The sequence below is a fragment of the Falco biarmicus genome, chromosome 5 (assembly GCF_023638135.1).
Source record: "Falco biarmicus isolate bFalBia1 chromosome 5, bFalBia1.pri, whole genome shotgun sequence".
Taxonomy (NCBI): Eukaryota; Metazoa; Chordata; class Aves; order Falconiformes; family Falconidae; genus Falco; species Falco biarmicus.
In genome coordinates, this window is record NC_079292.1 from 57,669,305 (window position 1) to 57,692,712 (window position 23,408).

The window sequence follows — 23,408 nt, forward strand, 5'->3', positions numbered from 1 at the left end:
CAGGGAGGTCTCATGGCTGCGGCAGGGGACCTCCGTGTTGGGACAGGGCCATTCATTATCCAATTGCTAATATAAAGTAGCTTTAATACAACCAAATGGATGTACTAATTTGTCACCTTGTCCCTGAGCAAATCACATCTGGCCACTGGTCTAATTTGGTTACTCCAGGGTTGGATAACCCCACCTGCTCTAGCCCCCGGGCTGGCTCTGCCTGCTGCCCTGCCTGACCCCCGCCGTCACTCGTGGCCGTCTCCTCCGCGTCTCCCTCCGTCTTTACGGGCTCGCTTGGAGTAAAATCCTTAATGATTAAAGTGTAAAAATATTATTCCTGGTGCTTCCTGAGAGGACTAACAAGTCTATTAGCATCACCGGATTCCTTTCTGAATACATTTGCATACATTTCCTCCCTGCCCGTTTGTTAAGCTGGATGCTGTGTTTTCCCCTCTGCCACTCCAGCACCTGCCACACCGGGCTTTTCCAGCCGCGTTCCCAGGCCAGGCTGGAAAACACCCGCTCAGCCTCGCAAAATAGGTGGGGCCCTGCCTGCCCTGGCCAGGGCACTGAGGCGGAGGTTGGGGCGGTGGGAGAGGAGCAGGTTAGACCAAAGGAGAGCGTCGGCAAAGGAGCGGCAGGGCAGGGGCTGGCTGAAACCGAGGTTCCAGCCGTCAGAGCGGAGCCACCTGGGATTTCAGCAGGGCCCTGCAAGGCCATGCGGGTGCTGGTGAAAGCCAAGCCCCGGCCTTGGTGGGCCCAGCAGGTCCCTGGCATCCCAGGTCCTTTTGCAGGTGGGCAGAGAGAGGTTTGAGCCATAGAGCAGAGATGGGAGGTTTTGGGGGAAGGAACAGATTTAGGGTCCTTTCTTCTGACAGATCCCCTTCCAAGCCCCTGTGATGCAATGTCTGAGAGTCCTCATCGTCCTCTTGTCCCTCTGCTCCTCTTGGCAGCTTCTTGTTCCACCTAGGGGATGATGCCTCCTGTGGAGAGGTAAGAATATTGTGGGTAGCAAAAATTTAGTCTCTTCATCTTGCGCCTTCCCAAGAAGAGCTGATGAGCCCCAAGCCATGGCATTATCTCCTGCTGTGGCACCAGGAATCACCAGCTGAGGTGACCGTCAGAGAGACTTCATGGGAGCAGACCAACTGAGCTCAGCTGGGACACAGTGGTGGGGCTGGGTTGTCCTCATGGGACATCCCTGTGCGGCACATGGGAGGGTCATGGAAAAGCTTCTGGGAGGGCAAGGGGCACTCAGTCACTTAGAGAAGGAAAAACTGGCACACTAAGTGGGAGCAAGTAAAAATAACCCTTCCCTCCTCCCTCCCTGCCACAACATGAAGCGCCTTGCACCGGGTGTCTCCCTGCCTCCCAAAATAATGCCGGGTGCTGCCACGGCCCGCATGGTGATGCTCTCTCCATGCCTCCCATTTCCATGGCGACAGCAAGGAATGTCGCCAGGGTGACAGGGAAGCAAGCAAGCTAGGATTTGGCATTAAAAATGAGAATTTGGGGTTGTTTGGTTTCTTTTAATCACACACATACACACACACACACCCTTCTAGTTCTATTTTTGTGTTTCCCTCTGCCTCCACTGGCCTGGGAGGCTCCTTCTCCTGCAGAGCCACTGGGCCAGGCAGCAGCAGCAGCTCCGCTGAGTGCCCTTCCCTGCCCCCACCTGCCCTGCGAAGGCGATGGCGATGGCCTGAGAAGGGGTGCAAAGGGCGTCTCCTTCCCCCTAAAGCATTTCTTTCCTGCCACCGGGAAGGCTTCTGTGCTTTTGCCCCTGGAGGTGCTTGGCCAGGGGTCCCCCTCCATTACTACTGCAGGCTATGGCTCAGGCCCCATCCAGACCCCCTGGGAGGCCGGGCAGCCCTGGAGAGTCATCCCAGAGCGGCCCCAGAGAGGGAAGTGATTCAATGTTCCTGGAGGGGCTGGGAAACATGGTGGAGTTGAGCACCACAGGCTACCTCCATTTCTCACCACCTCTGCTCCTATGACCAGGACAGCTCGTGCCGGGCAGTCCTGGAGCACTGGGGACAGAGGTGAGATGGTCAGAGGGGGATGGCAGAGGAAGCCCAGCAGGTACTAAGGAGACCAAAACAATATTTTCTGGTTTAAAGACTAAAAGTCATACCTGCCCAGTGCAGAGAGGGCTTGAGGGTTTGGGCTGGCTTAGCTGGTGTTGCAGGAAAATGGGGCCGTAGGTGCTCAAACAGGGGCTGCTGGGATGGGGGTTGCTCTTGTCTTCATCCCCAGGCAGGATGTTACCTTCCCAAGAGCTCCTATGTCCCCCTCCATCCCTCTCCATCCCTCTCCATCTATGCCTCCATCCTTCCATCCTTCCACCCATTCCTCCATCCATTCCTCCAAACATTTCTCCATCCATCCTCCCATCTCTCTTTCCCTTCTTTTCTCCATCCCTCCATCCATCCCTCCATCCCTCTGCCTCCCTCATCCCCACAGCAGCATCGGGAAAGGTTGGCGGAGTGGGGCTATTTTTGGGAGCGTCTCCCTGGCAACGGCTGCCACCGCCGTCTGTGGTGGCTTTTCCATAGGTGCTAAAATATTCCACGCTTCTTATTAAAGACGGTGCTGGTGGAGACGGGCGGGGGTGGTGAGTGTGAGCCACCCCGCTGCCGGGGCTGGCGGGCTTGGGGCGGCCAGGGCATGGCATACTGGGGGCACAAAGACAGTGAGGGGCCGGTGGCATCCTTGATGCAATGTCCCCATGTCCCTGCTGATGGCCCTGGCTGTGCCTGCTGCCTCTAGGCTGTGCCAGGGTGCTGGTGCCATGCACAATGTGCAGCTATTCATTCTCTTGCTGCCCAGGTGGAGGGAAACACAGCAAGGGCCCAGGGAAAGCTGGCGATGGGGAGCAAAAGGCAGACAGGGTGAAACCCAACATGAAGTCAAGGTGGCTGCAGAAGTGTGCAGGTGCCTGGTGTCTTTGCCCACCCCGGGAAGGAGCAAGGTGTCACAGCAGCATCTTCATCCCTTTACTGCACCAAGGGGAAAGGCCTGTCACGGTGCCAGAGGGCCAGCATGTTTTGCCATGAGGCATCTGTACCAGCTCCCAGCTGGTAGCTCTTGGGACCCCCATGGGCTCTGAGGACAGGGCTTTTGGGAAAGCAAACCTCTCCATTTGCAGCTGCTCATCTGCATGGAGAGCTACTAAAAAATACCCTCTGCTTCCCCTGGGGTGGCTTTGCCAGGTGAGAGCAGGCTGCGCCCACTACGGTGATGTTTGCCAATGCCAGTGGGGGGCTGCTGGTCCCCACAGTGTGTTGCGGGGGGGGGGGGGGGGGGCGCAGGGGCAGCTCATATGCCATGGGATCTTGGGATGATTTTGGGAGGGAGGGTAATGATTGTTGCAGGATTGGGGCCCAGGGCACACTGAAAAAGTGTTTTTTTAAATTTTTTTTACTTTCCAACACAGGCCTTAATGCTAGGGATGGCAGATGAGACACCAAGATGGAAACCCATAGACCCTACCAGCCTGGCACAGGGCCATCCCCAGGAGCCCATGGCCTACAGCCACTGCCTGTTGGGTCAGGGCTCTTTTAAGCCTCTGGCTTCACTGCTGCAGGGTCCCCTGGTCCCTCGCCTTGCCACCAAGAAGTGACCTCTTCCAAGCCCCTGAGATGCTGCTGGCTGTGGAGACCCAGGGGAGGTTTCTGAGACAGGTTTCCTGGCAGGTGGCTGCTCACCATCCTGGAGCACCAAGAGCTGGTCCCTCCTCGCCTGCGCTCCTGTCCCTGGCATCGTTTATCCCGGCAGGACAGCCCCAGCACTGCAGGGTGGGGAGGCTGAGCTGTGGATGCAGAGAGATGATGCCCCACTGCAAATGCTCTGCACAAGCTGGAAGAGCCTGGTCCTTCCTCAGGGCAAGGTGTCAGTCCAGCACCCCAAATCCAGGTGGGAAAAAAAACCCTGACTATGGATATTTCAGCTCCTTGCGCCAGCCCAGTGGAAGGATTTGCCTCCCAGCAGGGGCACCCAGCAGCCGCGCCGTCCCCTTGCCACTGCCAATGGTTGTGCTGTCATCTCCCCCATGGTGGCTCCGCAGCTCTGAGCTCACACGCGAGGATGGGCTAAAGTAGCGGAAAGCTGTTGGATCCTACCACAGAGTTACTGACTTCTCAGCTACAGACTGCATAGCAATCAGCGAGGGGGAGAGGCAGCCAGGGAGAGGGAGTGGAGCGCAAAGGGAGGAAGAGTGGAAGGGAGAGGGGGGATTTGGGGACTAGAGCAGGGGGGCAGAGAGAGGCACGGGCAATTAACGCCAGGGAAGGAGGGAGCCAGGCAGGAGAGGGGAGATCTGAACCCATCGCTGAGCCACGAAGGCGCATCAGTGCTCTGTGGGATGGACGCTCCTGGGAGCAAAAAATTCTGAGGAGAGGCAGAGGCAGGAGCAGAGTGCTGGCGTGGGCAGGAGAGGAGTCAGGAGAGGAGCAGGTCATGGCAGAGAAGTAGCTTCTTGGGGGCGGGGGGGGGGGGGGGGGAGAGAAGCGGGTGGAAAAAACCCCAAGCCAGAGGCGAGTGAGGGCTGCAGAGAGACCTTCCTCCGGTCCGGCTGAGACATTTCATGGTGAGATGGAGAAACTGGCTGCTTTCCCCTTCCTCTGATGTTGCCTCGGCAGGGCTGGAGCATCCCTCGGCAGGACCCGGGTAAGAGGCGGTGCCGGGGTGCTGCTCCCCTCACCAGCGTGAGACCGGGAAGGGTTCTTTTCCTTAGGAAAATAAGGTACCATTTCATCCGCGCTCGCTCCGAGGAACAGCTATAAATATAACTCAGAGAGAGATGCGTGGCTTCATGTGAGCGTGCCAGTGAATAATAAAGTTGCCCGTGGGCACAGCGTATGCAATAGGGCGAGCGGGGTGGCCGCGGGCCACGGGGCAGGGGTGGGTGCCTGCCCGTACACCTCCCCAGCTTCCCCTCCTGCCCCTCGCCACCCTGGCTTCGGTCGCTTTGCAGGTAACTTCTTCATTTTTTCGGCTCTCTGTGTTTCCTTAGTGCCTTCTTGTCTGGGGCTGGGTCTCGCTCACCTTTTGTTTCTCCTGCTTCACACGGGCAATGGTCCTGGCCGGTTCCCAGAGAAGAATGGCGCTGGAGATCTGTTCTCCAAGCACCTCGGTGCAGCTGGGGCTGAAGCAGCTGTGTTGGCTCTCCTGCTGCCCGTGGAGCTTTTCGGGCTCCAGACCTGCCCCCCTCCCCCTTGCCTTCCAGCTCTTCTAGTCTCAGTGTGGCTGATCCTGCTGGTGGTGATCCAACATCTCCCAGACAGGCACAGTGCAAAGGGCCTTCTGGACACTGGGTTTGGGTGAAGGAGCTCAGGATGAAGCCATGAGCAGAATGCCATAGAAACTCTGGTTTTGCTCTCTTTTGGCAAGGCCAGCATCCCTTCTGGGGTGGGAGCATGTGGGTAGGTTTGCGTGGTGCGGGCAGGTCACCTTGGACATCCCTGGTACCACCTTCAGCCCCTGATGCCCTCCTTCTTGGGCAAATTGCCTGGAGACAACCAAATTGCTCTGCCAAGAGCCTGGAGTCTCTCATCTCCACCACCCATCCTTGACTTCATCAGTAGCAAAGCAAACGGTGGCTCCGGGGCCTCTCCCTTTGCCCCTTCCTCCCTTCGGGGTGTGTGCTGCAAAGGGCAGATGGTGGCAGCACACATAGGAGACATGTGGTGGAGGTGACATGGCTCCAAGACTAACTACCCTCAGCCTCTGCTCTGTGCCCTCCTCAGCTTCTCAGGAACAGGTGTTTGCAGGAGGTGGGAGGTGTGGAGAAGGACCCAGGGCTTGGGGTTGCCCAGAGCCCAGGAGGGGATGGGGGGTGCATGGGGACCACATCTTGCTGAAGACTTGGGGACGTTCTCCTCTCCTTTCACCATCGGAAGTGGCATCCACAGATGCCTGAGTCACCCCGGCATGTGGCCATCCCTGTCTGTAGCCACATAATAAGCACAGGGGGAATACATGTCCTAGGAGGGAAAAGTGAGCCTGGTGGGGATGGGGGTGGTGGGGAAGAGGAGGGATGGTGAGGGTGGCCATGAACGGGATAAGCTGGAGAAAGCTGGAGAGCGGATCTGGAGGGAAGTGGAGCTCCCTCTTTGCCACCTTTCTTCTTTTCCATCTCTCCCCCTCCTCGGTGCCAAGACAGAGCACCATGATGTGCAGTGCTGGCAGGGGACTGCCAGTGGTCCTTGCCCCTCGTGGCTGCCCGCTGCAGTTTGTAAGGAAAGCCAGGAAGCAAGGAGGTGGCTGAGGAAGGACAGTTACCTGGCAGGATGGGTCTCCCACTGGTCCCTCTGGCCACTCAGCCACCCCGCGCTTGGTTGCCAGCCACCACCCTGGGGTCAGCTGTGTTCTTGGGTTGCTATTGCCAGCAGGAGGGTGCCAGCGAGGGGGAAAAGGACATGGTGATAGATACCTGCGACTGCTGCACGCTGACATCAGTGCAGACGCAGAGCAGAGTGGTTAATTGCAATCTGCCCTCAGCAAGTTCCCACTGTCCTGTCTCGTTACTGGACTGGGTTGGCTTAACCTGACAGCACAGCTGGAGATCAATAGATGGGTGCTCTGTCTTAGCGATCGATCCCTTACTCACACGCGTGGCTCCCCGGCCTCCCGCTGGTGCTCGTTTTTCTGTGAATGGTGAGGACCGAGTGAAGCTGTCTGTGCTTGCCTTGCAGCACTGCGAAACCGTGTCAGGCTAAATTCATGTTCCTCGATGGCGCTGCTCCTGTGCCCCTCATCAGGGTGGAGGGACCTCAGATGGAGCCCCCGGAGGCATTGGCATTGGTTTTCCTCCCCAGACAAGGTGGCTTTACTGAGTACAGTTGGTCTTGAAGCCCCTGATCGTGGGACATGCTGATCCTCCCACAGTGAGGACTCGGGATGGGCAGGGGCTGCCTTTGAGCTGGTTCTTGCTTTCAGGCCTCTTAGGTTTATTCTCCAGCAGTGAAGGTGGTGCTGTGGCCTGGGCAGATAAGGGATGGGAGCTGGCTGCAGTGTGACCCTGTCCTGACTGCCCCGGAGACCCGTGCACCCCCATGCCTGTCCCCTTGGGAGCCTGGTGGCAGACAGCTTGCCTGCAGGGGCAGTTTTGGCATTCACCCACTAGTGTATGTGGGGAGGAGGTGCCACCTGGGGCTAGCGCCAGCCATGCTGGCATGCCAGCACCACCGCTGCTCTCGCTGGAGATGAGGGAGTGGAGGATGGAGGACAAGGTACCCTCCAGCCTGGCACGGCCCCATGCCGTCGGCTGGGGGCTCCTGCCAGCACTCTGCCTGTGCCTGTGCCAGCCCCTGCCACCATGGTGGCGGGCTTGCCCCTCTCAATCTGGACGGCTGTTTTATTTCTATGGCAACATTTCTCCCGAAACACTTCAGAGGGAGCCTGGTGCTGTGTGAAAATGAGGGAGTCAGCATCCCCCACTCTGTCCCCTGTGAAAGGCTCGGAGAAAAGACCCTAACACCTTTCCTGCCTCCTTTCTTCCCACCTTCCCTCCCTCCCTCCCTCCCTTCCTTTCTCCCAGGCAAGTGGTGCCAGCACCGGTGCAATGAGCTGCCAGTCTCATCCAGCCTGCACCTCCATTGCCTGTTCTCCGTCTCCTGCCTTCATCTTTGCTCTCCCTTCTCCTCTCTCCTGCTGCCTTTCTGCGCTGGGCCATGGCATTTGCTGGCAGCCTGCTTGGGTACTGATGCAGAGGGGTCAGCTGAAAGAGTCTTATAGAAAAAGGATGTCAAAAGTGACTCTGCTGTAGAGAAGAGCAAACCAGTCCTATAGCCCCATGAGAGCTGTACAGAGTGGCCCTGCCAGCAGCACAGTGAGTGCATAGGCTGAAGAGCACCAGGGAGCCCAGAGGCTGGACAGGCAGGCGCTTCACCCCTCCACAAAGTTCAATGGCATTATATAGAGGTGGTGCCTGCCATAGGACTAGACCCAGCGGCCCTAGAATTCTTCTCCTCCCCCTGCCCCCATCGCTCCCATCACACAAAAAGAGCCTTGTGTCTGGGTGAAGGCAACCAGAGAGCAGCTGTGGGCAGCGCTGAGTGCCAGCAGGTGAGAGGCAGGTGAGCAGGCTGGGCACCAGCAGGGGCAAGCGCTGCAGCCCAGACGAGCAGGGGTACAACAGCAACTCATAATGATAGCACGGGGGATACTGCAGGTGTAGCAGTGCGCAAATGCAGCTGCCATGTCCCACTTCACACTGCTCTCCCCCCTGTGCCTGAGCCCATCTGCACGGGCAGCCCCGGCCAAGTTGCAGAGCCCGGGGACAGGGGAAGGAGAGGGGGACGGTCCTCCCATACCACAGGCAGCAGGAAGCACTAGGGCTTGACATCTTTCAGATGCATTTTTTTAACCAGACTGAGCAAGCTACAGCAATACAAGTCAGCAGACTTGTAGTGAAATAGTTGATCTGCTCTCCTCAGGAGTGCAATTTTGCAGCTTACCTGGGATGCTCCCTCTGCTGTTTCTGGTGCCTAGCAGACATACCTGAAAGGGGCGAAGCTGGGATGCCCTCAGGAGGCTGGTGGCTCCACTGGGCTCCTTTTTAGAGTAGTGACAAGGGGTTTTGGGGGAAATTTTTTTTCCCCCTATTGCCAATGGACTAGTGCTGAGCAGCCAGGCCATGCTGGAAGCTCGTGCAGCAGCCGGGTGTAGAGCAGCAGCTGTAGCCTCTCTTGGCTGGGGGTTTGGTGCAGAGCAGGCTTTGCCCTGAGTATTGCTCACCCTTTGCTGCTGTCGCTGTTGTTATCATCATACATAACCCATTTGCAGGCGCCTGCCTTGCTGGGTGCTTTATAGAGGCACCAGCAGACTGTTCCTGCCCTGTCAGGAGCGCAACTGCAGTGGGCAGGCAGATGATGTTAGCCACCCTTGCCCCCTGTTCCTGTGTGTTGATAATGATCCTTGTTCCTGACTCGCCAGAAGCCATTGAGAGGCCCCACACGGGCAGCCCTCCTGGCCAGGCTGGCACAGGCTCAGGAGGAGCTCTGTGCTGGAGAGACGCTGAAGCGTGGGGACGCTGCTGGGAATGGCCTTTCGGCAAGGCTCCCATAGGGCAGGGTGCTCAGCAAAGGGACCTCCTGGTGTAGGGGGGTTAGGGGAGATGTTCTTTTTGCTGATGAAGTCGTGCTGGGAAGCTGGAGGAGGTGACCTGAGTGCACCACAGCTGCCTAGGACACGGGGACCTTGGGGACACCCCAGCGTCTTCTACTTTTCAGGTCTTGTGGGTTTTGCACCAGCCCTTCAGGGTCTAGGCCACAGTTTTGGCAGGATGGCTGCTGGGGCGTATGTCAGGGCCAGTGCTTCCTTGGGAGCTGGTGGGATGTGGTCTGCGCCCTGGCTGCCACAAAAGTCCAGCTCCTTTTTGGCCAAGACCACCACCCAAGCAAGGCCAGGGGCCTTTTGAACATTTAATTTTCCCTGTGATGCCAGCCACAAAGAATAACACACACCTACCTCACCTGACAAGAAAAAACACGGACTTATCCACAGCCACCACCCCAGCAATGTCCTCTCCTTACGTTCCTGCTCAGCTGCTCCTCAGCCCCTGTCACTTGTTCCCCCAGCTCCATTTTGGCCGGAGGAGAGTGGGTGAGCATCCGTGCCAGTCCCACCAGCCCTGCCATGAGGTACCCCACCTGCTGGCCGGGATCCTGGGGAGTGGGTGGCCACTCTTGTGGTACTGTCACCCAGATGGTGCAGCCAGAGCAGGGGTTGCCGGAGCAGGCAGGAGGTAATGCTGTCACCTTTCCATGCCACTTCCCGACGTTGCCATCCTGGGGACCTTTGTGTGGATCCCATTTTTATCTGGTTTTTCTCCCTCTTTCTCTTTCTCTCCTTCTCTCTTTGCTTTCTTCTCTCCCCCTCCCGTCAGTATGTGGGCTGATCAGTGCTCAAACTTTTAATTCAGATGGTAATTGGAATAATAATACGGGCAGAATCCTTCTGGCTCCGTTGCTGCAGCTGGCTTCAGGGAGCTATGAATAGCTCTGAGTCACACACTGAGATGGTTTAACTTCAAATCATTTTGTTTTGTTTTGATATTACCCATCCCCAGTCTCCAGAGCTTCACAGGGGGGAAAAAAATCCCCCTTCTCACTCCACCCCAAAATATAAACCGGGCAGAGGCATGTTAATAAAATCCTCATTTGGAGAGAGAAACTGGTCAGCGGATCATGCCTTGCGGGGCAGATGGGGACTGTTGGCACTTACTCAATCTATTTATAATTATTGAACGAAAAGGCAGAAGTGTGTATATAAAAATGGTATAGAGTTGATTACAGCTTCCTCCCCTCACCTTCCATATGTCACTTGCCTTTTTAATATGGTAAAACTCTCCTGCATGGTGACTGTGCCTTCGCGTGTGCTCGTACAGTGCCTAGCACCCAGCCCTGCCAGCGTGGAGGAGTGAGAGCTCAGCCATTGCCTCTTGTGACAAGACAGCCCCACAGCACCAAGCTGCCCTACAAGCCCCAGCATGAACCCCGGGAATGTTTGTGAGGAAGAGGAGAAGAGAAAGAGCTACAAAGAGGATGGAGAGGACAAAACGAATGCCATGGGTCTGCAAGGCTCTGCAAAAAGCCAAAGGGGTCCTCTTTCTGCTGCAGGTGTTTCCACCCTGAATTCGCAAGAGGTGAGAAGACGTCTGCTGTGTTGTCACCATGCCCGAGCCAGCAGGATGGGTCTGTGGATGCTGATCTCAAAACCAGGCGGTGCTACGCAGCTGGTAAGAAGAATAAAGGCAAGAAGCACAGCACAACCAGCGGCTTTGGTATTGACCACAGACAGGAGGGAAGCATTTGCCAGACAACTCCAGATAAAGCAAAGACTAAGAGTGTAAAAATACCCTGGGATTTTTCCATCGTTGTCGTTCACGGTGTACATCCCAGAGCACCAGATACGGTTGTTATAAAAAGAGAAGTGGGGGAGTGCTTCAGTGTGGACTTTTCTGTTCTGTTTCATCAGATTCTTCCACTGCAAATTTAAAGGATTGACAATCTATGATCTGCCTTGGCAGAGACTGGAGAAAGCCTGGGATGTGCGAGGCACTGCACTGTGTACTGAGGATGGAGCAATGGAGGCATTGCATCAGCACCACGTGCCCTGACATTATTAGCCCACAGATCCCTCAGAAAGTGACAGCGGCAGCCTGGCCCCACGCATCTGCTTAGGGTCAGAGCGGTGCCGGGGTGGCAGCGTGGGCTGGTGCAAGGGCTTGTGCTGCTGGAGCGCAGTGTCACTTGGGAAGGCAGGGATGACTGCAGCACGGCAGCAGTGTCCTGGCATCACTCAATCTAGGGCGCAGGAGGGGGAAAGCAGTTGGGAAGGAGGGAAAGGCAGCCCAGGCTGCAGGGCTGGAGGTGGCTGTTAGCCTCTGGAGACCCACCTGGCTGACACCTTCAATGATGCAAGACAGCGGCTGTGATGTCCACGCTGCAGCAGCTTCCCAAAGCACTGGGGGGCTTCTTCAGGCCATGAAATACATGGGTGTTCATGTATGCTCAGGACATGGCAGCAGAGGGATGGAGAAGCATCTTTCCGAACCAGTCTCCTGCCTAGCATCTCCCAGAGTGCCCCATGCTGCACCCACCAGCATGGTGTCATCCCACTCCCCAGGAGTCACCACTGACCCCCCAGATTCTCCCTCCACATGTGGGTTCCAGGAGGCAGAGCAAGGCTCCAAGAAGGTCCTCGGGCATACTCCGGGATTCACATCTCTGTCCTCGTCCAGGCTTTCCTCCCCCTCATCCATGTGACAGGCAGCTGTCTGTTTGGGCCTTCCCCCTTCATCCCATTTGTGTTTCAGGTTTTCAGGTAGCAAGGGGACAATTTCACAGCTGTTTGAACTGAGTTTCCAGAGGGTTTGGGCTCTTGGCACCGCTCCTGACCTTGCCAAGCTGCTGGCATCCATTTTTGCAGGCAGGAATGTCGGTGGTGGCTCTGGGCCACCAGCTACTGAGGAGGGACAGTGGCTACATCACATCCCAGTGTGACATCTCCAGGGGGCTAATGTGAATGCTGACCCAATGCAATGGCAGTCCCCAGCCTCGGGCTTCTCGCCTGCCTGTCTGTCTTTCCCATGGTGGCACTGCGCGCTGTGGGGGTGTGTTGGGGTGGAAGTGGTAAGTGGGTTTATTTTCGTTCGTCTCCTGGCTCGTGCCATTCTGAGTTTGTGGTGCTTGGTATTACTAACACTTCCCTGCACCAGCTGGCAGCAGGGGATGAATCAGATCAGCAGCACCACAGCATGGACCCCTCGCTGGCCAGACGACTTGGGGCAACGCCTCTGGCCAAAGCACTGGTGATGTCTCCTGCCTCTGCCCAGGGTGAGCCCTGGCACCAAAACACCAGCAGGCAGCTTGACCTTGCTGCTGGAGATATCTCAGCAGCCTGTGGGGCCGGGTTGTCCCCTCTGCCCCATGCTGCCTGCCTAGGGCCAGCTGGTCCTTGTCCCTCCTGCATGCTGGAGGTCTCACTTGGCTTCATGAGCTCCTCCCTGCCCACTGGCAGCACCCCTGAGCTGGTGTTGGCTCTGCAGCCACAAAGATCCAGCTTATCCTCCTGCTGCCAAAAAAGCACTTTTGCAATTGATCGGTTCCTCTCCCCTGTTCATGACCTCACAGCAGGCAGTGAAGTCACAGGATGACATCACAGACCCTGATGATTCCTGTTCTCCCCATAGCAAAGACACAGAGATGCCTGGTCCTCTGCTCCCTCCTGAACACCCTCGTGATCTAAATAGGGGGATTTCAGTGTCTGCCTCTTCCCCCATGAGTGTCACTGAGGCAATAGAAGTTGGCAGGCTGCTTGTCAGTATTACCTGCCTGCATGACCCAGGCTCCAGGAGGATAATCTGGATCCTCCCACTTGCTGCAGCCCAAAAACCTGAAAAGTGTCATGGCTGCTTGGCACTTCTGGGACAATGGAGGGAGTCTGCCCAGTATCTCAGGGCTTGGAAGATGATGATGACAATGATAATGATGATGAATCCAGCTATCTCTGCCACTCAGCATATCCTCTACCCCAGTGCAAGAACTATGACAGCTCGAGTGACACTCGGGTGGAGGATCTAGGGGAATCCATCCCATTTTCCCTAAATCCCAGGCACTCTTAGATGGTGAAAGAGTAAAAACCAGAATTATGCCAAGAGGTTGCCCAAGGCATGCACTGGATCTCGGAGGAGAAAGTTCAGAATTTTCAGGAACCATTCTACAAAGACACAGAAATGCCTGGAATCTTGTCCAAAGATAAGGACCACAGCTGGACCTGACGCCTTCCTGTGCATCAAAGGTTGCAAGTTCTCCAAACTGCCAGTAAGGCACCATGTGGCTCCTATGACTCTTTCTAGCATAGTGTGGGCACACACTTTGGGACGGATGCCTCTACCTCAGAAGCCCATGCCAGTGGCCCTTCTCTGGGGTACCCAGAGCACACCAGGGAAGCAGAGCCCCACATGATGCACAAGGAGGCCACTGGGGACAGGGAGTCCCTGTCACTGCAGCTGACCTGAAATGTGCTCAAGGAGAACACCATGCTCAGGAAGATGGTTAGGAGCATGTGGAGCGGAGTCTGGAGAGGCAGTTGAAGGCCAGCCTGGCCAAAGAGGAGAGGGAAGCCCAAAAGCTACAATCCTTTGTCTAGTAGACTGAGTGGAGTCTCCAGCTAATGACCCAGCAGGCTCTGGTGGCAGAAAGCAACGTGGAGAACTGAAGCAGGAGATCTCTATTCTCCGGGGAGAGCTGGAGAGCTCCAAGATGGAGAATGAAAACCTGACAGTGGGCCAAACAACTGACCTGGGGGCAGTGAAGCACAACACAAACTTTGCCTTGCAGAACCTCCACGAGATCATAGCTGGCCCAAACTTGTCCATCAGACAGCCTGCCTCTGGAGTGAAGTTGCTGCATTTTGTTGCTGAGGTCCTTAAATCTATTGGCAAAATTTCCAAAGCTGAAGCAGAAAAAGAGCGATGAACTCAGTTCTGTGTGGGTCCTACGGATGGGTGTGTGGACCAAGACCACGGATCTCCCACTACATCCTATACTAAGCCCTTTTGCTCTCACATGATCGAATGTGTGTGTTCAGATTTGTAGCCTTTTCTCTTCATGGAAATACTTTTCTTGTGATTATGTACAAATTGCAGGTAGTGATGTAGTATTAGCTGCCGATGCTCTGTTCTGGCCCTGTGGACCCAGCAGCAAACCTTCCCCATGTTCTTAGCTGCAAGGTCCAGCCATGGTGGGCTCTGCGCAGGAGGCTGTGTGTGCCACAGCTCTGGCTGACTTGAGCTCCTGTGTGGGAGCCAGGAGGATGCACAGCAGCATAGGATGCAGCACTCTTAAACAGTGCATCCACCCCTTCCCACAGCTGTACCACCCAGAACCAGAGATAAGCAAAGCCCTTGCACTTCGTCTGCTTCCTTTGCCACTTCTCAGTGAGGTGGGGAAGGTGTGTAGCAGAGATCCAGGTGCTGCTGCACATGATTTCAGTGAGCAGAAGCTCTTCAGGTCCTCCTTCCTCTTCTTTTGGAGCTGGCCAGTACCTGGGTCAGAAATTCAAAGCCTCTAGAAATTGTGCACCAGTTCCTGCAGCTGGGGAAAGGGGGCGGTGGTCAGAAGCCTTTAAGAAGTTGTGAAGTACCCATACATGTGAGCTGTGGTAGTGCCTTTCCTCTGCTATCAGTGTCAGTGCTGGCCAAGGATGAGCTTGGCTTGTCCAGGCTAACTAAAGAAGGTACCGGTTGGAGAGGATGCCCTTCCTCTCCTGGCTGGAGCCAGCATGGACAGGTATACCTGCCTGCCTTTCTCACCTCTTAAAGACCTGTGGCATCCTGCAGTCCAAACTCACCATGTAATCACTGAAGATATGTCTCAGCTTTATCATAGCAGGACCATCTGTGGGCGTGAAGCGACCTTTCTTCAGCGTCTAGTCATCCCTCAACATTTCTGATGAACTTAGGTTACTAACTAACCCCAGTTTCTGCTCTAGGTTTACCCAGATGCACATCATAATTTCCTGTATCTGGCCAAACTGACCCTCCTTAAAGGCTTGGATGCTGTAGGGCAGTTGAGGAAGAGGGTGGGTGCTGGCACAGTTCCGTGCTTAAGTGCTTTTTACTGGTGGGAATTTTTGGGCAGCTGTTCACTTTTACATCTATATGGTGAGTTGCGGACTACAAGGTTGCTACCTTCTCCTGGTCCCCCAATATCCTTGGTCTGAACAACCATATTTGTGTTGCCACACAGCTTAAACTGCTTCAGTAAGCTTGGTCTCTGAAGGAGAGACTGCTGTTTAACCTCCATCGCAGACATGACAGCAGCAGTGCTTGCGCATCAGAGGTGATGTCTGGAGCTACTTACTTGCTGCTTTCTCATCTGTGCTCCTAGCTGAGGAAAGCTGGTGGTGGTCACGCTTAGCCACATGAAGCCCTGTTCTGCAACACTGATGATGAGACAAGGATGGATCTCACCAGCTTTTCCATCCCAGACAACATCACTTGGTGTTTCTCTCTCCTGTCCGTGCATGACCACTTGCAAGCAGCTCTAAACCTTGGATTTGTCCCCAAAATCCTTGGATTTGTCCCAGGTATGGCAACCACTCGTTGCTCATCGGTGAGGCTGGGGGGAAGTAAACTAGCTGGCTTTGTCTGCATCCTGCGCTCTGCGCTGGCTGCTGTAATCCAAAGGTTACAGTGCAGGATTAGCATGGGTGTACAAAGCCCTTCCTAATCTGTGAGTCATTACCCCCTCACTGCATTTCACTTCCCAGCAGCTCTGGGCAGGCAGGATAGGTTGGCTCTTGAGTCTTCAGTTTCCCCATTCTTCAGTTTGGGGAGGACCGGGTCAGGACGTAACATCTGCTGGACATCCTCCCCAGGGCTCTGCTGCTGAGCCACTCCTTGGATGCTGTACACAGCGCACATCGCAAGGTTTGTTTGCTCTAACCAGCTTCTCCTTGGCTATCCCTAAGCCCTTCCTTTCCACCAGTTCTCCTTTTTGGCTCTACTGATAGCTTTTCTTCTCTTCAAAACAGTGGGGTGTTCTGCACCCCCTGGAAATAAGTCTCCTCTGGGTCAGGCTGGGCTGATGAAGATCCTTGAGGGCTGCTGTGCATGTCTGTGCTTTGTTAGTCCTTGTGTGCAAGGTATTTAGCCTGGCTGAGCTCTTGTCCTAGTGTAAGCTATATTAATATAATGGCTCAGGGCAAGGGCCCTGCAAGCTGCTCAGCCGTTGTGCCCTTGATCTGGAGAGCAGGGACGGGCTGGCCCTGCACCTCTCCCAGCAGTAGATGCTGGGGAGCGCGGGGGCTGCAGGTCGTGCAACCCACTCTGTGTCTGTCAGCTCCTCACCTGCCTGAGCCAGGCTGCGGCGCGGTGCCCCACGGACACCTCCAGACCTCTCCCGAGCAAAAGGCCGGGAGCCCTGCAGCCCCTGCTCTGGGACTGAGACGGGTGCTGTCAAGGGAGGCTCTGACTGGGTTTTGCTTCATCCTTCTCTGCAAGGCGCGTGCCCAGGAGCAATCACAATGGCAGCATGGGTCCCAGCTCGCCAGAGGTGAAACCCGGAGCTGCCCAGTCCCATGTGAGTGCTGCTGCATGAGATCCCGTGCCCTCCCAGCTCCCGCAGCCCCCTGACACCTGATGATACAGCGAGCCATGGGCAGCGTCCGAGTCAACCGGTGAGTAATCCTCCTCTCAAGGACTGCTGATGCCCCAGGTGGCCTGGTCCTCCTCATCTGGCCTTTCAGCCTGCCCTTTGTATATTTTTCTCAAATTACCTGCCAGGGGCTTTCCTGCTCAAAGGTATGGCTCCTCTCTCCTTCTCCAGTCCCAAACATGCCATACGTGGGGGCAGTGCTTAGAGGAGTATCATAGAGAAGCAAAGTGCTGTATGGTGCAGGACCAGAAATTACAGATTCCAGCAGCACTGCAGAACCCCACGTCTCCAGGAATCACAACTCCAGCCACCAATGCTTCCCTCACTGTGAGACGAGGATGGGGGTTACGGAGCCTGTGTTGGAGGGCTCCAGCTGACTTGTCAACATTACGGGGTTGGAGAGACACTGCCAGCCTGAGGGGTCTCCTGGGAGGCTGTGGCTTGATGACCACAAGGGCAGAGTGGTTTTGGTGGGTTTGTGCGCTGGCTTGATTTCCTCGGTAGTTAGAGCATCTTCTGCCGTTGCATCTTTAAGGAGTATCTGCAACTGTCCCAGCAGTACATGAGGGGCAGTGGCAGTGTTGCCTGTGAGGGAGGAGAGCTGGAGGGGCAAATGTCTCCCAGAAAGTGTGTGTGGAGCTTCTGCCAGGAAATCTGCCAGCACTTACACCTTTGGCTTTGGATGCAGGAGCCACATGTGTTGCTGTGGCAACAGAATTGTCCTGAGCACAGGAAGTGTATAAACATTGTCACCAGCACACCATGAAATCAGTGAGGAAAGCAGAGGAGAAAACAGAAACTCCCAGCCTTATATAATGTTAGGGCCAAAATGTGGCCAGAATGCCAGTGTTTGCTCCCAGGCTTTCCAGCTGGCCCAGCTGCTGTCAGGCTTTGAAACCTTGGATCCCTCCTCACCACAAAGTCTAAAAGGTAGCACAGCACAACAAACTTCTCCTGCTTTGCTGCCCTGCCAGGACTTTGCTAGATACAACCTCCTGGCAGTAAGACTCAGCAAATATTGCACCCAAGCTCCACCAATTTGGTCAGGGTGGCACCATGGTGCAATAACCAGGGAACCATACTGTTGTGATAGTTAACACCATGCTACCATAGCCCCATGAGCCACCCACGTGTCTCCTGCCCTTGCTGTCTCAGTAGTTGTTATTCATGTATTTCTGCTGGAAGTGCCTGTTTCTTCTCTTCCAGATACAGCATCGTCTCGACTGAAGAGGATGGGCACAAGGTTTCTGCACTGGGCAGCATGAATGGGCACAGCCGGAATGGGAAGGGCCATGCCCCACGAAGGAAGCACCGCAACCGTTTTGTGAAGAAGAACGGCCAGTGCAACGTCTACTTTGCCAACCTGAGCAACAAGTCTCAGCGCTACATGGCTGACATCTTCACCACCTGTGTGGACACGCGCTGGCGGTACATGCTTATGATCTTCTCTGCCGCCTTCCTGGTCTCCTGGCTCTTCTTTGGGTTCCTCTTCTGGTGCATTGCTTTCTTCCATGGTGACCTCAGTACACCGGCAGTGGGAGGTGGTCCCTCTCTCCTCAAGCCCTGCATCATGCATGTGAACAGCTTCCTAGGGGCTTTTCTTTTCTCAGTGGAGACACAGACAACCATTGGGTATGGCTTCCGCTGTGTGACTGAGGAGTGCCCACTGGCTATCATGGCAGTTGTGGTCCAGTCCATCGTGGGCTGTGTTATTGACTCCTTCATGATTGGCACTATCATGGCCAAGATGGCAAGGCCCAAGAAGCGGGCCCAGACCCTCCTCTTCAGTCACCATGCAGTCATCTCTGTGCGGGATGGCAAACTGTGCCTCATGTGGCGGGTGGGCAACCTGAGGAGGAGCCACATTGTAGAGGCCCATGTCCGAGCCCAGCTTATCAAGCCCTACATGACGGAGGAAGGGGAATACCTCCCCCTGGACCAGCGGGACCTAAATGTGGGCTACGACGTGGGCCTTGATCGTATATTTTTGGTCTCACCCATTATTATCGTTCATGAGATTGATGAGGAGAGCCCACTCTACGGGATTGGCAAGGAGGAGCTGGAGACAGAGAACTTTGAGATTGTTGTTATCCTGGAGGGGATGGTGGAAGCCACAGCCATGACCACACAGGCACGAAGCTCTTACCTTGCTAGTGAAATCCTTTGGGGTCATCGTTTTGAACCAGTTGTGTTTGAGGAGAAGAACCACTACAAAGTGGATTATTCACGCTTTCACAAGACCTACGAGGTAGCTGGCACGCCTTGCTGCTCAGCCCGGGAGCTGCAAGAAAGCAAGATGACTATCCTACCTTCTCCTCCACCTCCTAGTGCCTTCTGCTACGAGAATGAGCTGGCTCTTGTCAGTCAAGATGAAGATGAAGATGATGATGAAGTGGGTGTGGTGTTAGGGGGCAACACGAAGGAGGAGGCAGGTGTCATCCAGATGATGGATTTTGGAAGCCACCTGGACCTGGAGCGGCTCCAGGCAACTCTGCCCCTAGATGCAATCTCATACCGCAGGGAGTCGGCCATCTAACCCCTCCAGCCTCCCCATTCCACACCTGTCACCCACCATCTCCTTCTCTGTTCTGCACCCATATGTAGCTGGATAAGTCCCTTGCCCACCAAAAAATGCCTCCTGTGACTGCCTCTCAGCCCCTGTGTACATCAAGGCCTGGAGCTGCTCTGATATACTCCTTTCCCCATGAAGTCATACTGCCTGGAAAAGGAGTGAGGGTACACCACTCCTCCTGTATGTGCAGCTTGTGCTAGGACCCCCTTCCCGCCCGGAGACAGGAGAGCAGCACGCCTGGTTTCTCATCTCTGGAGAGGTGACAGGAGTCCCTGCCCTCAATGGGCAGGCTGGGACCCGCAGCGAGTGTTTCTGCTGCGGAGACAACAGCAGACTTTCTGTCCCCTCTCGACATGGGTAGGCCCCATGACTGTCCAGAGTCACGACCATCACTAGGAGAGAAGCAATGCCCAAGACCTGACCAGATGAGGATGGATGGGAGAGATCGGGACTCCTGGAGGGAGTGGGGAAGGATCTTAAGGAAGGGGTTTACTTGCATGTTTATTTCGTGTTGCACATGACTCTTTCTTTGTATATAAAACAGAATGAGAACTGAAATCCATATTCTTCCACTGCAAATGCCAAGCTAGGAGACAAGGACACTCCGCATAGCCTACTCAGCATTCTCCTTGGCTTTTGGCATATGTCGTCTCCAGAAGCAGCTCAGCTCCACGGACTCAGACCCAGTTCTCCCAGACTTCATGAAAAATACACCCTGCTCCTCTCCTGAGATTCCTGGCAGAGGAGGCAGGGCCCTGTGCTTGCACACTCAGACTGCTCCCTGGCACAGTGTGGCCAGGATGACAGACAAGTGACCTGACTGGACAGCAGACCCTCAACTTGCTCCTTTCACCTCCTCCATTCTTCTCCCTGCTGCCATCAGCTGTAAAACTGAATTTGTAACTATTTATTTTTAATAAAGTCTAATATCCAGGGGGAGGTGTGGAAGCAAAGGAGAGATCCCAAGGTATAGAAACCAACGACAGTTACTAGTGCTGGTGTTTGCTGTTTGTATGGTGTTGGTGCCCAGGAGCTCCACCAAGAGCACTCCCTTGTTCTAGGCCTCTCTGGTAAAGACCTAAAATAAGAAGCTCACAGAGTTTGCTCAGGGAGAAGATCATACAGAATGTAGGTAGGTAGGGAATCATTTGCTCTAAAATTACCTGGATCAAACAATCCCGCTCGGTCTGGAGATAACAAGAGTTTTGCTCAGGGAAGGGTTATAAATACGCTTGATGAAGAGACAAAGATGTGTAAGACATTGCTCTAGATATAAGGCTCAAAACCCCCTCCAAAACCAAAAAACCCTAAGCCTCCTTTTTTTCTAGAGGCAAGTAAGAACTAAGGGAAATGAGGGAGGACATCAACCAGAGCTAAACCCGTAACATCACTTGGCTGTCATTTCACAGAAGACACAAAAACCTGATGAGCCTTTTCCTTTAGGAGCAGCAGAATTACTCCTTGAAAACTGTAGATGGTACAAGGACAGGAAGACAAACAGGTAGCTCAGGAAGCTGCTCAGGGCATCCAACAGTTGTGCTGTGGAGGGAATGGCTGAAGAAATGATGTCCCACCCAACCCCTGATCTACAAAGCAGAAAAACAGCATCTCAGTATCAATTTGGAATTGGTTCAAGAAGCAAGAGGAAGCGGAGAAGAAGCAGAAGGGGAAGGAAGGAAATAGCAGGAGTGAGAGGAAGAAGCAGGCACAGCAGGCGGGCGGAGGAGGAGGAAGCGAAAAAGAAGAGAAAATGAGGTAATAAGGGAGTGCATTTGTGAAAAAGTGGGGATAGACTAACAAGACTGGTCTAGACCCAGACACGGCCATTTCTTGTCACAGCACATAGGTTCTGTGGGGGGACAGCTGCCCTGCACAGGTTTGCTCTGTGCCCAAGCAGTGATCTGACACCTTTGGGAAGCCTTGTCAAGAGGGGAAGAGGAGCTGATGAGAGGATGAGAGAAGAGCAAACAGGTGACAACTGAGGAGCAGAGCATCAGGGGAGGGTGGGGGGAGAAAGGAAAGGCATCACTCCTGACACCTCCCTCTCCTCCCCTCAGGTACAGACTGGGGACAGGAGCTCATGAGTCCTGGTGTCTCCTGGCTTTTCCCATGTATGACTTGATACACAGCCTCATTTTTCCATGTGTGTCCCCGTCCCACCTCTCCTCCCCACTGCTAATTAATGAAGTCCCTCCCTCCTTTTGTTATTTATTTATTTTCCCCCAGAGGGAATAAGCAGGGGCTGGTATTGACCTGGCTTTTAATACAGCTTTCAGAGCCGGGTGCCTGCCACTGGCCATGGCAGTGGAAACAAACTAATGGACCGAGAGAGGACTCTGTGTGCGAGGACACAGGCATCCAGGACACAGGCTGGGGTGGTGGCCTCCAGGACAGGGGGGAACCCGCGTGGCTGGGTACGCTCCCACTGAAGTACAGCATCCCTCAGAGGTGGATGGCAGTGCTTGGTGGGGGTGAAGTGCCCACAGCCTGTTAGCTCTTGGAAGGCTCACCTCCAAGGAGAGAGTGCCCAGCAAAGCCAGGCAAGTATGGGGCAGCTGAAATACACTAGGGCCATGGGCGAGCACAGCTGGGGTGTTGAGGTGGCACACAGGCCAGCACTGCCACCCCTTGCTTCAGCTGGTGGGGCCCTTGGGGGGAAAATTGGAAAAAGGTTGCAATGAGGTTAAGGGAAGAAGCATCACGCGGCCATGCTGGTATCCCAGCCCACTCCATATGTTTCAGCCTGCTGGCCCTTTTCACGTCATGTTTGGCAACATGGTGGAGAAGACACCAAGGCACTGAGGAAAACCCAGCTAAACCCCTGCTGTTCCCAATAAAACTGGGAGAAAGCTGGCAACACTGTCACATCGTTAGAGAGGGGAGAGAGCTGAGGAGGACCCAAGTGAGGAGAGGCTGAGGAGACAGGGCAGAGGGAAGGAGAGGAACAGCCAGAGTGTGGGAGAACAGAGGTGAGGGGTAAACCTCTGTCCATCAGCTGCTCCTCCTGCATCTGTGCTTATGTTACCAAAATGGCATGTTCCTTGGGTACACACAGCCCATCTGACTGCCCGGTGCAGTCACTCCTCCTAATAAAAAGTGCTCTCCTGCCTCTGCAAGCTGCACGCATGCCCACAGGCTTTGCAGATACACAGCAGTACACACATCCTTCTGCAAGGTACTTCTGTATGCTCAAATTACAGGGTATTCATGCCCAAGTACCCACTGCATGTACCTACATGCATATGCCACATATGGGGGCATAACCCATCCTACACCACAACTTCATCCCATAAACACCCAATGACATGCGCACAAATGCCATGTGACGGCAGCATCTATCTCAGTAAGTGCCTCTGGTTGTATGCCGGGGACTCCTTTATGCAGCCTGTGAAAGACCACCAGGAGAATCCACCTTGGAAGGCTGTTTGCTATAAAGAAGACTGGACATTTTTAAGCAATCTGCAGATCAGCTCTCCAAGCCATTCACAACTGTAACCACAACTGCTATTTTGGCTTTTGCATACAATATGTGGAACATCACCTTTCAGGTCGGTGACACCGTCTAGGCCTGTGCTCTCCAAGAAGACACCTCTATCGCACACCAGGGCACGACGGCCCTGGGCTCGTCCTTCCTCCAGGGTCTGATGGAGGGGCTGTTTTCCCAAGACCTCCCCCTAATCTCAAGGGGCTGGCAGCTTGCTTTTCAGGAGGAAGACACTGCTTCTGCTTCTTTATCTGCCCACAACCTATATTTCTTTCCTGTCCTACTTCTGAACTTCTTGTTTGGCTCATTATTGAAAACTATTCAAATACCAGAAAGATAATGGGGAGAGGAAGGACTTTTTCCCTATGAATAAGATCCAGGCAATGGTTCAGATCCTCCACCCCATGACAACTACGCTGCTGTCAGTCTTGCCAGCTTTCAAATGAATATTGTTGTTGTTTTAAATGACACTTGAGAAACTTGTTTCATATTTTATTTTTGGTGACACTTTTGGACAACCCTTTTGAAAAGAAACTGTCATTGGCACCTTTCAACTCACCCAAAACTTGCTCAGCAGAACATTTTGATACACACTGCAACTAAAAATAATTTCAAGAAACACAACAATAATTTCAAACAGGGAGAAAATGGGTTTGGATTTCCATGATCAGGAAATGGTGTTGAAAATAAA

At 54.5% G+C, this 23,408-nt stretch overlaps 1 protein-coding gene and 1 pseudogene across 2 annotated transcripts; both read left to right on the forward strand.

Annotated features, from left to right (window-relative positions):
• Positions 1 to 4,516: 4,516 nt before the first annotated feature.
• Positions 4,517 to 23,408, forward strand: KCNJ4 (potassium inwardly rectifying channel subfamily J member 4). 2 transcript variants are annotated; one of them, XM_056342096.1, is made up of 3 exons: positions 4,517 to 4,662; positions 16,508 to 16,683; positions 17,868 to 23,408. In XM_056342096.1, exons 2-3 carry the CDS (start codon positions 16,646 to 16,648, stop codon positions 19,195 to 19,197), a joined length of 1,368 nt encoding a protein of 455 aa, XP_056198071.1. In that variant the 5' UTR covers positions 4,517 to 4,662; positions 16,508 to 16,645; the 3' UTR covers positions 19,198 to 23,408. The 2 variants fall into 2 exon arrangements, with proteins under 2 accessions (XP_056198071.1, XP_056198070.1); XM_056342095.1 differs by lacking the exon at positions 4,517 to 4,662 and adding an exon at positions 15,637 to 15,934.
• LOC130150150 (endosome-associated-trafficking regulator 1-like) lies at positions 12,257 to 13,979 on the forward strand (annotated as a pseudogene).

Excerpts from the sequence above, each read along its gene's own strand:
- KCNJ4 (XM_056342096.1), top strand. The coding sequence starts at position 16,646 with ATGATACAGCGAGCCATGGGCAGCGTCCGAGTCAACCG. Across the intron at positions 16,684-17,867 it reads GGCAGCGTCCGAGTCAACCG|ATACAGCATCGTCTCGACTG; the intron begins GTGAGTAATCCT and ends CTTCTCTTCCAG.